At 39.6% G+C, this 15,467-nt stretch overlaps 1 protein-coding gene across 2 annotated transcripts in view; it reads right to left on the minus strand.

Annotated features, from left to right (window-relative positions):
* Positions 1–15,467, minus strand: part of camkk1a (calcium/calmodulin-dependent protein kinase kinase 1, alpha a) — a 136,731-nt gene that overhangs the window by 55,333 nt on the left and 65,931 nt on the right. For both annotated transcript variants that reach the window (XM_041801638.1, XM_041801637.1), the window contains exons 3-4: positions 8,221–8,268; positions 4,559–4,612 (exon numbers count right to left, since the gene is read on the minus strand). In XM_041801638.1, the coding sequence (XP_041657572.1) occupies positions 4,559–4,612; positions 8,221–8,268 (102 nt within the window). The remainder of the gene's footprint in view (positions 1–4,558; positions 4,613–8,220; positions 8,269–15,467) is intronic.

Consider the following 15,467-nt stretch of genomic DNA (forward strand, 5'->3'; position numbering starts at 1 on the left):
TTTATCTGCCCTTTCATTTTGTTCCTCCACCTGTTCTTAATGATTGAGTTATGCTGCAAGAATAAAGTCAAGTTACCCTCCTGAGTGCTGCCTTCTAGCAACGTTATGAGCATTTAATCTATGGAAGTTGCCAGAAAACACATACATGCAGGATTCAAAGATCTCAACTACCAAAATCAAATGTCCTAAAGAGGCAGGATCTTTTTTAAGACTTTCATGATATCCCTCGTAAGAGAAGCATATAGTCATGTCTATAACTGGAATGTCCCCAAAGCCTCTTATTCACATATTTTCCTTCCTGTGCTTGTGCCATGATATTTGTACATACTGTACGTGGGCTCTCGCTGCAGCTGCTCCAAACACCAGAATCCAATCCATTTTGTCTGAAACCAACTGAGATTGCCAGGAAATAGAATCAGTCGTCCATGCCTTCATTACTCATCTACACCTCCGATTCCTGTCAGTCTTTTTTCAGAACTAAACGTCATTCAGTCGACCTGCACTGACCCAAAAGTCTGTCCAGGAAGGTTACATTTTACATCATCGTCAAAAATCAGGAAAAAGACAAAAATAAATTAAAAAAAAACAGTGGAAAAGAATGATGGCACAGGCAGAGAAAACATGAAATCCTTGCATACTTTTGCACTCACAATGATCAAAAAGATAGAAGAGGATGAAAAAATTAGTTTCTTCTGATCCATGAATTTCATGTTTGGGATTCTGTGGTTTTAGATTTAAAGATTCTGACAGGAAGAAAATCTTTCAAAGTGCGTTTGCATGTGGAATATCTAAGACTGCAACACCACTCACTGGAGAGCAAGTACGTACTGAACTACTATGTTTGCAGTTTTGCTCACAGCCAATTAAGAAACTGTTCTTTAGTATCATCGTAGATGTCATTGTGCTGCCTTAGCAACAGCTGCAGCATCTGTATCTGTAGTTAGGTTATCTTGAATGCTGTATTATTATTGAATTTGTTAGCTTATTGTGGTTGCAAATAGAGGTTAGATTCTCTGCCTGAGACAGGCCAAAATAATAAAACGGAAATATTACATTGACACTTAAAATTATTAACACTTGAAATTTAGCTCAGGTGGCTCCCATTTATTTTGATCATTGTAGAGATGTCTCTTCACCTGTAGTAAATCAGACACACACCTCTCTGTAGAAGGCCTCACACATATCAAAGCCATGAGATCAAAGGAACGACCTGCACTGAAGGTGGCCTCCATAATTATCAAATGGACAAAAAGACATTTGGCAAAACCAGGACTCTTCCAAGGGATGGGTGCCCCTTCAAACTAAGGGAAGAAGGGCCTCAGTAAGAGAGGTGATCAAGATCCTTATGGTCCCTCTGACTGAGCTCCAGAGATCCTCAATGGAGATGAAGCAAAGTTTTGGAAGGACTACCATCACTGCAGACCTTCACTGATCTGGGCTCTATGGCAGAGTGGCTGGATGAAAGACTCTCCTCAGTATAAAACACATGAAACCCTGTTTGGATTTTGCAGAAAAGCACCTGAAGGACTCTCAAACTGTGAGAAACAAGATTTAACAGTTTGGCCTCAATTCTAAACATGTCTGAAGAAAACCAGTCACTGCCCATCAAATGTACAACACTATCCCAGCAGAGAAGCATGATAGTGGCAGCATCATACTGTGGGGGTGGTTTTAAGAAGCAGGGTTAAGGGAAAGCTGAATGGAGCAAAATACAGATATCCTCCATGAAAACTGGTTCCGCAGCACTTAGGACCTCAGAAGGTCACTTTTCCTTTTTTATAAATTTGCAAAAAATGTAAAATTCTGTTGTAATTTTGTCATTGTGGGGTACCTAGTGTAGATAAATGATGAAAATTTATGACCATAGCATCAGGTTGTAACATAACACTGAAAAAAGTTAAGGGAGTCTGAATATAAGGGGGTTTATGTAGCCTACAACCTTCATCTATCTCTACTATTAACCAAGACACAGCTGGCTAAACAAAGACAGTTCTTATAGAGCAAGAAAGGAAGAAACTGATAAAAAAAACCCACAATCTCAGAGACTATTTCCTTGTATGTTGACTGTGTTTCTAGGAGTCAGAGCTGTGCAGTGTCTGAGCAGCCCTGCAGGTACACATTATTATTTAAAGCTGCATGTCATTAGTCCACTCCAGAGGACACATTTATAAATACAAGCACTACCTTGTAACAATGGTTTCCTCATGGTAAAGGTCTCGTCTGTGTCCTCACATTAACTCCTCTTGTTTATCACTCTGAATCAGCCTGTTTTAATGATACTGCATTGTGTTGAGCTCCTGCTGGCCCCAGTACAAAAGTAGATCTTTAAGCTATGCAGGGTTGGCAGCTTATGTTAGCATGATTCATCCAAACACCCTCATTATTGTTACTGTACGGAGCAGCTTGGTTGTGTTCAAACCTTCAAACAGCTTACATTTAGATGGGTTGAGTTAACAGAGCTGCTACACGGTGAAATCACTTATATGGTAACTGAACCGACTCACAAGGCTGTCCATAAGAGGGGATAGGGGAAGCTTTCTGGAGTCCAGCCAATTTGAGGTCATAGTCCAGTGTAGAGTTAAACAGTAATGACTACATTTCATATCTAACCTGAATAATAACCACTCATCAAAGAAACACAAATGAATTGTATTTATTTATGCCTAAGAATAATAAAGCCCCTCTTAAAACAGATTAACCTTTTAATTGGTAATGTTTACAGTGTGGATGGGCACACTGACTTAACAATTAGGAAAGTAATGTTAGCCTTCATAGCTAAGCCATGATATTCACAAACGCCAGGATACTAGTGTGATAAGTAGAAGGAACAAATATTTCTTTAGCAAAAATAATCATCTAACTTAAAGATAAAGGTAAAATGGGTAAAAACAAGTTTAAAGTGGCAAAAATGGGAAGGAATGAGTAATGAGAAATGGTAAAGAGTAGTAAAAATGGATTAAAAGTTGGAAAAAAATTGTTAAAAGAGGCAAAAATGGGATAAAGCAGCAAAATGGGGTGAGAAAGGAAAAAATGAAAAAAAAAAAGGCAGAAAAAGCAGTGAAAAGCGGTTAAAAAGTTTCCAAAAAATGATTAAAATTAGTCAAGAGTGGCAAGAGTGGCAAAAGGGGCAAAGATAGGAAAAACAGCAAATATGGCTTAAGAAAGGTAAAAGGAGTAAAAATTGGATGAAAAAATGGTGAAAAGCAAGTAAAAAGTGTCAAAAATGGGTTTAAAGTGTGAAAGATAGGTTAAAAGAGGAAAAAAGGGGCAAAAACAGGCAGAAAAAAATAGTGATAAAAGGGAGACAAAAATGGGATAAAGCAGCAAATATGGTTTAAGAAAGGGAAATGGGCAAAGATGGACAGAAAAAAGAGTGAAAAGCTGTTACAAAGTGTCAAAATGGGTTTAAAGTGGTAAAAAGGGCCAAAAGAGGCAAAACAGGATTAAACAGCAAATATTGCTTAGGAAAGGAAATAAGGGCAAAAATGGGTAGAAAAATAGTGAAATTAGTTAAATGTAGCAAAAATGGCTTCAAAGTGGCAAAGTAGACGAGGCAAAAATTGGATACAGGGGTTAAGAAAAAAAGGTAAAAGGGGCATAAAACCTGGCAAAACAAGGCGGGCTGTTAAAAAAGTGTCAAAAATGGGCTGGAAGAAATGGGTGGCTAGTTTAGTTAAAAGGGTAATAAAAAAAAAATAAAAAAAACAGCAGATTTGAACAAAAACTGGCAAAAATGTATTCAATGTGGAAACAAATGTGGCAAAATGGGCAGAAACAGTGATCAAAAGACCAAAAGAAACCATTAATAATTTGACACACTTTTCAGCTCTAAAATGTGGAAACCTTTAGCCAGGACGATTGCACCAATTATACTGATCCAAAATCGCATTGATATCATCATCAAACTAGAAAAGGACTTGGAGAGTGCAGACCTCTGCCATTAGCTCTATCTCCCAATAGCACAGAATCCTTTAAAAAAATTCCTGGATCCAGACGGTGATCCAGATCACTCCCAAAATCTAATCAGTTCTTTATGCCATTTCCGACATTTACTGAAAATTTCATCAAAACCTGTCCATAACTTTTTGAGTTATGTTGCTAACAAACTAACTAACAAACTAACAAACCCTGCCGATCACATAACCTCCTACGCGGAGGTAATCACAACAGGGGAGGGCCCATCCACTGGATTTTTCAGGGGCCCAGCCAGCTCTGCAGGGAGGCCTGCCAGCTCATAACCACAATTTCGCATGAACTGACCTCAAAGCAGCCCTGCACGTACAATCAGCAGCAGCAGCTTTGAAGACCGATAATAAAGTCTGGGGACGCACTTTCAACAGCATCACAAGTCACTCTCATTTCCAAGTTCCTTCCCCGAGGCGACTGATGCAATTTGAGGGAGGGGAACTTGTAACTTGAAAAAGAAAAAAATCAATAGCACTGTCGAGAGCTTTTCTGTCGAGACAAAAGAGGCTGAGAGGACTGATGCTGTGAGACACAGTGACTGCAATTTGAGTTTGGAATCAGAGAGAAAATGAAAATGATTGCACTGACTTACATAATGTTTGTCATCATCTTCGTTGTAGGCAAGTTTGACCACACCATAGGAGCCCTGCAACACAACAACAACAAAGAGATTACATTTTATATCCGCATAGATTTGTTCACAGCAAGGTAAGAAAGCTTCATTTAAACAAAACCTTTCAAACACAGCGACAGCCAAATAACTCTACAGGCAAAGAAATGGTAAAAACATCCCACATTTTAAAACAATAAGGAAAGTTTGGACATGGACAAGAAAAGCCTGGGAAAATGTGTACAATGTGCAAAAAACACCTGGTACATTTCACAGGTAAGTAGATTGATTGGTAACAGGTGATAGTACCACGTATGTGTAAAAAAAGGAGCACTCCTGATTGGCTCAATAATACTCAACCAACAGTAGTGTAAGGTTAGCAAATGTAGAGTGTTTATATCTAATAGTTAAATATTTCACAGCTGATTTGAACTCTTTTCTAAGTTAAATGGCCCTCAGTGTGGAGTTATTTCACAGTTTTGATCCATCCAACACGGTTGAGCACTCATACCCAAAGTCTGGGTATCCACATGAGTTTTCAGAATTTCTTTGCTACAGTATTTAATGTGACATTTATGTTTTCAGTACACATTATAACCACAAGGGTGGCTCCATCATGTAACACTCAACCCCCCTTACCATACAAAAAAAAGCTCTACAAGTCACTGGATGGCAAAAGTGATTAAGTCAGTTGTTGATGTTTGCCCAATAAAAAAGAAACATGCAAAAAAAGCTTATGTGATGGAGGTGAAGTGATTTCTTCCAGGCTTGTGAAACAGAAAGAAACAGGTCCATATTGAGTCCAGATTAAAGGTAATAAATGCTAGCAACAGCCATCAGCTCAATCAACCAGTCAAGGATGGCGCAGAGGGCAGCCTGATGAAGAATAACGTACAAAAAACTGCTAAGTTGATGGGTCGAAATGGCGTCTGCCTTGTGAAATGGGGGTAACCAGAATAAAAAAGTTTGGGAATCACTGCTGTACAGAGTCAGTTGATCTAAGCTCCGCCCACTGCCATTCTAAATCTGTGGGCAGAGTTTTCCCATCATGACCTTGGGCAGCGTGTGTATACAGTATGTCTTGAAGATGTATTTGAAAATGTTCCAGTTGGGACCAAATACACTCAGATACAGTGTAAAATTTAACTCTTTTCTTCCAAGTTGGAATGATGAAAGGAGGAAATTTCCAATTGTCAGGAGGGGGCGCTGTGATAAAGTAATGATATTGATACCTGAATGTATTCAGGATCAATGTGAGAGCCTCCCTGTGAAGTTTAATGATGAATGATGAAAGCACTGCAGAGTTACGTATAACTAATTATATGACCTGGAACACAGTGAAAACAGATGAAAAACAGTTTCCACACTTTGGCTCCTGGTCGTGGCCCCACCCTACAGCAAAAACTCAAGCTTTTGATAAATTTTGCCCTCCAACTTGACTAGAATGAGCAAAAAAATCTGAGGTTAATCAGATGAAATTCCTTGGGGAGTACGAAAAAATGTGAAACTTGTGAATCAGCGAAAAAAAAAAAAAAAGCGCCTAAATTGAACAAAAATTGACCAATATTTCATAGTGCATGTCCTTTACATTTTCAAGGATGGGCCCAAAAGACTTTTGGCAGTCTTCCCCATGATTGTGTAGCCTACTGATCCAGACTGAGAGACCATTTAAAGGCTCAGGAAACCTTTGCAGGTGTTTTGAGTTAATTGGCTGATGAGTGTGTGACACCATGACTTTCCAATATTGAACTTTTTCACAATATTCTAATTTTCTGAGACACTGAATTTTGGGCTTTCATTATCTGTAAGCCATAATCATCAACATTTCAAGAAATAAAGGCTTGAAATATTTCACTCTATGTGTAATGAGTCTATATAATATATGGGCTTCACTTTCTGAAATGAGTGACAAAACATATTGAATTTTTTCACAATGTTCTATGTTTTGAGATGTACCTGTATGTATACCAATTTTCATGCATGTAGCTTTTACCCAATCCTTATCTCATGTTTGGGACCTCTGTGGGGGCCCCCGGGGCACTGACTTGCACAGTTTACCTGATAGATTTTCCACCTGGAAGGTTTTTTTGGACTTTTCAGGCATAAGTCCCCCAAAACAAGTCGCAAAGGGCCAAAAAAATAATTCTAAGAACGGCTGCAGTTTCAGCAGGGTCCTCGCTCTGAGGTCGATGCTCAGAGCGTTAAGAAAACAGTATTTCTTAATTAGGTAATTGCCTTTTTAACTTTATAATTCCTTCATCTTTGTTACAAAAACAAAAAAGAAACTTCTGCTCTTTTCTTGTTTAAAGTGATGGCAGTATGAATTTACCCAACAGTTTTCTATCTCCAAACATTGACAGAATGCAGAGCAACATGTTATGTAACGTAATTCAACCCTTTAGGTAACTTTTGTGCTTGAGCTCAACTTTAAAACAAACTGGGTCATCAGCAGAAGTGCTGAGGGACTTTGTTTAAATTCCTAAAGCATCACTTTGAGAACAGACGGCAGCACCATACTGACAGAGTGTTTTTGAAGGCAGCACAATTTCCACTCAAACACAACATTTTCATTCTTTGGCAGCAAAAATGGATCATCCCACTCACTTAAACACACATACACAGGCTGGTCTAGAATGTGTGTTTTCTATCAGTCCTTTTTCACTCGACTTATGGACCGACTAAATCCATTTGTAGGCTTTATCTACCTTTCCACGTTAATATTAAATTCTCTTTAGACTGTTAATAATCTAATGATAAATGCTTTTGGAGTGTGGCAGTGCTTTTCGCATAAAATGATGTGTGCTTCACTCTTTTTAATTTAACAGCTTTTTCAATTTCCATCCTTGTTGCAGGCACAATGAATTCCCCCGTGTTTGCACTAAAGTGTTTATCTCTAAGCGGCACATTTTCAAATGCAAAAACTGAATTGGATCTGGTGTGCTGTCAGAATCAGTAATGAGACATGATGCTACTTTCTGTGTCTAGTGTGCAGCTTGGAAATACTGAAGTTTAACAGAATAATTCTTTTCTCCAACTCAGATATTTAGCGTTTTGAATTTTTCCCCCTACCACTTTCTATTCGTTTAGTTGGGTAGGTAACGTTTTCCCAGCATCCGCCAAACCCAGACTCGCCCATCTGACCGCTGCTCAGCCATGTAAACCTATTCCATGAAGCTCCTGCCACACAGTTGTTGCTTTTTTTGTTGGAGCACTCACAGCATTCTGTTAAAAAAACAGTTGAACTCTAAGATTGATGCTGTAATCATCTTCCTCACTGGCCAATCAAAATCAAAAAGGGTGGGACTAATGATAGCAGCTTTGTCAACAGCAATAGTCAAGTAGAAACTTCAACCAACCTTGTTTTGGAGCTTGAAGCATTCAAATGTGCACCAGAGTGCTCCGTAGAGTTCTTATAATCTTAGATCAAATCACAGATAAGAAAATTTTGGTGAATGTCAGAATGTTCTTGAAAATTGCTAAAAAGGGTTTTAATAGAATTAAGGTCCATGGTTTGTTTGCACATGCTGAAAATACTTGTGGTGTCCAATTTTCCCTTAAAAGTTTAATGGCCATTGGGTCAATCTTCCCTGCAGCTGTATTTCTTTTAATACTGAACAGAAGCAATCAGCAGAAAATACACTCACCTTTCCAATCTCACTCTTCAGCTTATACTGGTTCAACTGGATACAATCCTGTGAGAGAAGGAGAGAAGAAATTTGGACTTAAAGAAATAAACCATCAGCGTCAGCTCAGCACAAACACAGAGAATGCTTCAGTCATGCCATGCTCCTTGTGAGACTATAGTCTTAATATGACTCCACCTGACATGCCAGATAGACTGTTTCACGTATCAGTTGATTGGGATATATTTCACATTAATCTAGGAAACCTCCCATACAAAAGTATTTGGGAAGGACAGAATGTTTCCGAAAATTCTTGGAAAGTGATTGGACGAATGTTCTGCCTGTCACATTCATTATGGGCCAATCAGAGCGATGCGACAAAAAGAGGTAGGTATGAGAGTAGTAATGTGAGCTCGGCAGGTTGGTGCTGTCGTACTTTATGAATAGTGGGACTTGTTGGTGGATAAAAATCATAACGAGGCTGGTCAGGAGGTGCTAAAATTTTTTCCTGCTGTTGGTCTTTGTTAAATAAAGAAATTCTATCCAGATCTGATAAACTGCTACTATACTGTAGCTCAGTGGTTCTCAAATGTTGTGGCGAGGTACACTAGTGCGCTTTGAGGCAAGTCTAGGTGCGCCTTGGGAAACTGCACAACCATACATTATCATTACAACTATACAACAACACAAGTTACTGTAGCATGTTCAATGCAGCTGTTTTGTATGAATGTTGATGCCTTGAGATTCTGGCTTGATCTTAGGTGGACCTTAAACAAAAAAAGGTTGAAAAATACTGCTAAGGCTACATCAGAGCTAATCCCTACACTGGCGGCAGCCATTATCACCATCCTCCAATATAACCAAACCCTGCCTCCTCAACTGTAACTAAAGCTTCATCTGAGCTGATACCTTCACCGGCAGAAGTCACTGTGTTGACTCACAATACAACTGAATACTCCCCACAACTACTGCAATGTCATTTCAAAGCAGGTTGTGAGAAGAACAAAAAAAAACAGCTTTCCTGTCAAGTAAAGCTTTCAGTGTGAGTCGTTGCTCTTGTTTTAATAAAGAAATGTGGCCCAGTTCTGATAAAACTTCCACTATACTACTGCACATCCAAGCTAATTGCTACACTAGCAGCAGCCATTACTACCAGCTTCCAGAACAACTAAGCTCTGTCATTAGCTACCGCCTTGTTCTCTTCACAGTCGTTCCAGATTGGAGCTTCACAAGATGGATCTGCCTCACAAAAGACAAGGAATCTGGCCAATCCCTCTGCTTTGCAAACTATGACACTTAAAGCTGTAGGTATTCTTGCTACAAGTACACATAGGCATTATTGCCATGCATCACCTATATCTGCTTGACGTGTCTTCTTGCATGTTCTCAAAAATGTATGTGACACAGGCACAAGACTTTCTCCTTACATGTCAGAGGACATGTAATCTGTTTCAGAAGGGTCAAATTATTGGCCTGCATCAAGCAAAGGAAACATCTGAGGAGAATGCTGAAGCTACAAAAATTGGGTTAAAAACTGCCCAACGCATTATTAAAAACTGGAAGGATAGTGGGTAACCATTATCTTAGAGGAAGAAATGTGGTTGGAAAAAAATCTTGAATGATTGTGATCGGCAATCACTTAAACATTTGGTGGAATCAAATCGTAAAAAAAACAACAGTAGAACTCATGACTATGCTTGATAGTGAAAGTAAAAACATTTCCACACCCACAATGCAAAGGGAACTCGAAAGATTGGGACTAGACAGCTGTGTAGCCTTCAGAAAACCACCTATCACTTTGGCTAATCAGAAAAAAAGGATTCAATGTGCTAGGGAGCATAAAGATGGACTCCGGAGCAATGGAAGAAGGTCATGTGGTCTGATGAGTCCAGATTGACCCTGTTCCAGAGTGATAGGTGCATCAAGGTCAGAAGAGAGGCGGGTGAAATGATACCCCCATCATGCCTAGTGCCTACTGTTGGTCAGATCTGGGTTCAGCAATGTTGCGTGCACAAAGAACAAGGTCAGCTGACTACCTGAATGTACTGAATGACCAGGTCATTCCATCAATGGATTTTTTCTTCAGTAATGGCACAGGCATATTGCAAGATGATGCCAGGATTTATCAGGCTCAAATTGTGAAGAAGTGGTTCAAGGAGCATGAGACATAATTTTGTCACATGGATGTGCCACCACAGAGTCCAGACCTTAATCCCATGAGAATCTTTGGGAGGTTTGGGAGGGTGCTGGAGAGGGCTTTGCACAGCAGTCCGACTCTCCTATCTTCAATACAAGATCTTGGTGAAAAGTTAACGCAACTCTGGACGGAAATAAATATTGTGACACTGCAGAAGCGAAATGATACCGCAGCGAATTCATTCTATAATCAAAGCTAAGAGCAGTCCAATGAAATATTAGTGTGACTTTTTTTTTTTTGATAGGCATTGTATTTCTACAAGAACACTAGTCATGCAGCCAGACGCATAGGCAAGCACAAGGTGAAACAGTAAATATATCTCTGTTCTAAGATGCCATTTAATATTCCTGTTCTGTACATGAAGGGGTCAATATCTCTTCGTCATAATAAAGCGGCCTACCTGGAACTTCCTATGATTTTCATTTGCCCCAAATTGTACATTTTTAATCTTAAGTAACTGAAGTGTCCATAATGAATTGGCAGATCTTTACGATGGTTTAAGCTCTCTTTGGATCACCCACCTCTCTTTATTGTTGTACAGTTTATCATACAGAATATTTCAATTTGCTACATTGTTAGAGAACATATAAGCAGGCTTATATTTTCTAAAGCATCTCTTGAACACATCCTCCTGGCTTTGAGTGCTTGTACACGTGTCTGAAGTCATTTATTCCTGAGATGCAGGTAACGATGCAGTCTGTAGTTTCTGTTTACTGTCTGAAAATCCATTAGAGTGCTACTGCTTAAATGGCTGATTTGCAGTTCCATAGCAACCACCTGCTACAGCACGGAGTCAGCCAGGGCCATGGTGGAGGAGAAGCAACCACAGCTGGACAGAGAGGGGGAGAGAAGGGGGGGCAGATGGGTGTAGGGAAGGTTTTTTTTTTCTTTAAAAGGGGTGCAGGTACAGGAGAGTCAATGAGCAGAAAGTGCGAATGTAAAATGGGAGGGAAAAACATATTGAAGCGAGTCTCTTATTAGCGTGAAAATGGCGTTAACTCCTGTGCAAAAGCCAGACCAGAGCCTGAGGCTTGATGCTGTTTGCAGGATGAGAGGAGGCAGTAGATGTAACAAAACAAAAAGTGCTGCACCAACTCACAGTACAGGGCAGGACTCTATCCAGCACCAGGCAGGATATTTTAGAAATATATCCCTTACATAATCCTCCTGGTTATGTAGCTGGTTTGAACACTGCTTTTGGTGCTGCAGGAGATGTGAGGAGGATGCTCTGCAGGGTTTGACGGTGTGAAGCACTGTGGGAAGGGATTGTATCAAAGAGAAAGAGAAAGAATAAAGGATGGGAGTTTTTGTGGTTGAAGTAAGCTGAGGAATTAGAAAAAAGGATTTCTTTGATTGGACGTAGAAAGATGAAACGAGGAGAAAATAGGACGGCGAAGGATAAAGGGAAAGTCAAATGAGGAGAATCAAAAGAAAAGAGGGGATTGTGTGTGAGGACTTCCACAGTTTCCCCTGCACATGCTCAGTGGGCGCTGCACTGCAGTTAATACTCTGTCAGGACTAATGGATACTGAGGGGCCATGCAGAAAGCCTTAAATACATCTGCCACTCTTGCACATGCACGCACACGCTACAATGCTTCGGTGGGGTTCAGTAAATCTTCACAGGGCTCTTGTGGTCATTTTGGCATGTTAGCCTGTTGTTTTACATCTGCACTGCAGCCCCCTGAATGCAACACACTCGCCTCTCCTCATCTACGTCCCTTCACATTGTCCTCTCCTCCAGCCTGCAGCGACTCTCCATCCATTACTCAGAAAGTTAATCAATACAAGCGCATAACTAATAGATCACTGCCACTGTGCCACTCAAAATCAATAGCCATGCATTTCATTTTCATAAGTAATGAGCATGCCAGGAAGCCTGCATGATTGTATTTGAAGCCTGTAAATGTAAAATCATTTCCTCAGCCAGTCATTTTAAATGGAGGTTGATAAATGAATGTAAAAAACATGAGATCCCTGCAGAATAAGATTGCTTCCATGTTGTTCTGTTCCTCTATGCGTCTGATGGCAATGATAGAGCTATGCAGGATTAGCTTATAACACAGGGAGGGCCTGTTTTAATTCTAAAAGACAAAAATAAATGAGCCAACACAGATTCAGCAGTGTAGTACCAGTACTAACTACTGGTGCCAAAGATGGAGAAAAGCACATTTATTAAACTAATGCGCCGTGAAAAAGAAGACACTTGTGTTAATCTGTGCTCAAGGGGCTGCCAAAGTTACTTACTTTCAAATTTTCTCAACTGCTTTTTCTAATATACAAACCCCAATTCCAAAAAAGTTGGGGCATTGTGTAAAATTCAAATAAAACAGAATACAGGGGTTTGCAAATCATTTTCACCCTATTTAACATAGCACAATGACAAGATATTTGATGTTCAAACAATTTTACCATTTATATGGAATTATACACACATTCTGGATTTTATGACTGCAAACACATGGCAAAAGTTGGGACAGGAGCATGTCAACTACTGTGTTACATCAGCTTTTCTTTCTACAATACTGTAAGAGTCAAGGGACTGAAGACACTTATGTTAAAGCATTCTCATTTCTTTTTGATCCAAAGTTGCTCAACAGTGTGAGGCTTCTGTTGTTTTATATTACAGTTCATATGCACCGACAAAGAGTGAAAAAGGTACTTATTGGACCAAGTGCTCTTCCATTGTATTCGGCACATCATCAATACTGCTGTTGCTCCCCACAGGTGGGACTTCTTTAATTGAGTGGGTAACCTCACTCATGGTGCAAAAGTGCCTAATGCCCAAAAGCATTTCTGAGAAATTTCTGCACATTATAGGATGATTATGATGATAATTTGAATACAATGATAAAAAGAAGAAAAATCAAACCTGATTGAGTTTACTTGAAACAAAAATTGTGTTCCAACAGCTTAAAAAAAAAGCTGACTGGCTATTCTGGATTTTTAAGTAAACACAACTAATTGTTTGTAGATCTCCATGCAAGCGTTGCTTCAAAACCTGTATGTAGTATTGTCAGTCAGTATTAATGCTGAATTCACAGATGTGCGAGTTACCATGCCATGGACATTAATGCACCCACACACCATCACAGATGCTGGCTTTCGAGTTTTATGTTGATAAATTTTCTGGATGATCCTTTTCTTCTGAAAACCAGATGACTCAACGGCCATTATTTCCAAAACAGTTTGAAATGTGGACTTGTCAGACCCAGAACACTGTCACATGTCAGGTCTATTCATCTCAGATGAGCTCAGGTCCAGAGTTTGCAGGGTTTCTGAACGTTGCTTAACCTTGCAAAGCAGATGGATACGCCCGTTTCCTTGTTTTTCACTGGTGAATCCATCTTGCAAAGCTCCCATCTAAACTGTTTGGGCCCAGTTAGAAAGTGACAGGACCAATCAGCAACGAGGGGTGGTACTTTCAGGCGCAGCAGAGTCGTGATGTTAACAAGCAGAAGCAAGAGCTGGTGCAACTATGGAGGAAGAGATTAGAGTGGATGCTGCTAAAGTGCCAGTTTTATCAGAACTTTACAACATTTCTTCGTTAAAAGAAGAACAAAGAACAGCAGTGAGTTGTTTTCTTTTCAAAAACGACAAAAGTCGAGTACTTACATGTCTATAGTTGCCATGTTTTGCGTTATTCCTCAGTAGCTGCACATGTGCAGCTTGATAGCGGCTACGTCACGTGTTTTGTTGCTCTGATCGGCCCGTAGAGATGTGACAGAACGTTCATCCAATCAACCTCCAAGTTTTTTTTCAAAGCCTCTGCCTTTTCTCAAATGTTTCCTATTGATGCTTTCTCAGATGGATGTGTGAAACAAATCCATCTGTCGTGTCAGGTTAAATGTTGTTAACATGGCTTTCATTTGCATGGTAGAGTCTTAACTTACATTTGTAGACATAGCAACATACTGTGATAACTGACAGTGGCTTTCTGAGGTGTTCTGGAGTCCACATCGTAATATCAATCATTTTTAATGCAATTCTGACTGAGGGATCAAAGGTTACAGATGTTCACTGTGTGGCCTTGTGCAAAGGTTTCTCCAGATTCTCTGAATCTTTTTATATCATTATCTACTGTAAAGGGATAAAATCTCTTAATTCCTTGATAATGCACATTATCATTGATCAAAGTGCATGAGTCTCAAATTTGGCCATACCTCCCTGTTTGTTTGGGGGTTAAATCTGGGCTTAAACCAGGTTTAAAATCCTCCATAGTTAAGCCAGAAAGATACAACTTAAAACATATTTTGTATGAGAAAGTTCCCGAAGAGAAAAATAAAATCGAACTCCTACAGTGAGCATTCACAGTTCACATAGTTAACAGCGTCAGTGTAGTGGGTATATGAAGCACTGAAGCTGTCTGCTCTGAATACAAAGTGGCCTTGAGTACAGAAACAAGCAGAAAGAGGTCTCATCAGGGAAAAGCTGCAAAAATCTATTCTCCAAAATGACCCTGCCAAGTATTCTGATTTGGTTTCTTCTCTGCATTAATCATAGTTTTAATATTTATTCCCCCATTCTCAGTACCCATCCTGAACACACTGGAGGAAACAGTCTAGTAAGAAACATTCCCTAACAACATGTCCTTTTGTTGCCCTTAGAGGATTAACTCTCACTGTTTGGAGTCTTATCTGTAAGGGATAGTCCACTAATTTTAGTGACCTTAGTGCTTTCCCTCCAATCAGGTATAAAGTGTAAAAGCACCTGCAGTATTTATGTGGTTATCAGTGCCTCTGGGCACAGCCTTGTTCTTCAGCAACCACTGCTATCTGAAGTTACATATATCCTAAAATAACCGCAGGGTGTTTCAGCTTGGCTACAGTCTCCACCTTTCCGTGCACTGCAAACTGACCATACTCTTTAACTCAGTCCACATTGGTGATTTTAGACTTTTTTACAGATTCTGAAGCACCCCTAAGTTTCATCTCAGCACAGCTGGGAGAAAAGCAGGGGCACTGACCCACCACATTTTTTTCTAAATCTTACAGCTGTTTCATAAAACTGCTTTCTTGATTTTATTTTTCTGTCATTATTTTCAGTAAATTGAAAAAAAGGAAAAGAAAAAT

The sequence above is a fragment of the Cheilinus undulatus genome, linkage group 12 (assembly GCF_018320785.1).
Source record: "Cheilinus undulatus linkage group 12, ASM1832078v1, whole genome shotgun sequence".
NCBI classification, from domain to species: Eukaryota; Metazoa; Chordata; class Actinopteri; order Labriformes; family Labridae; genus Cheilinus; species Cheilinus undulatus.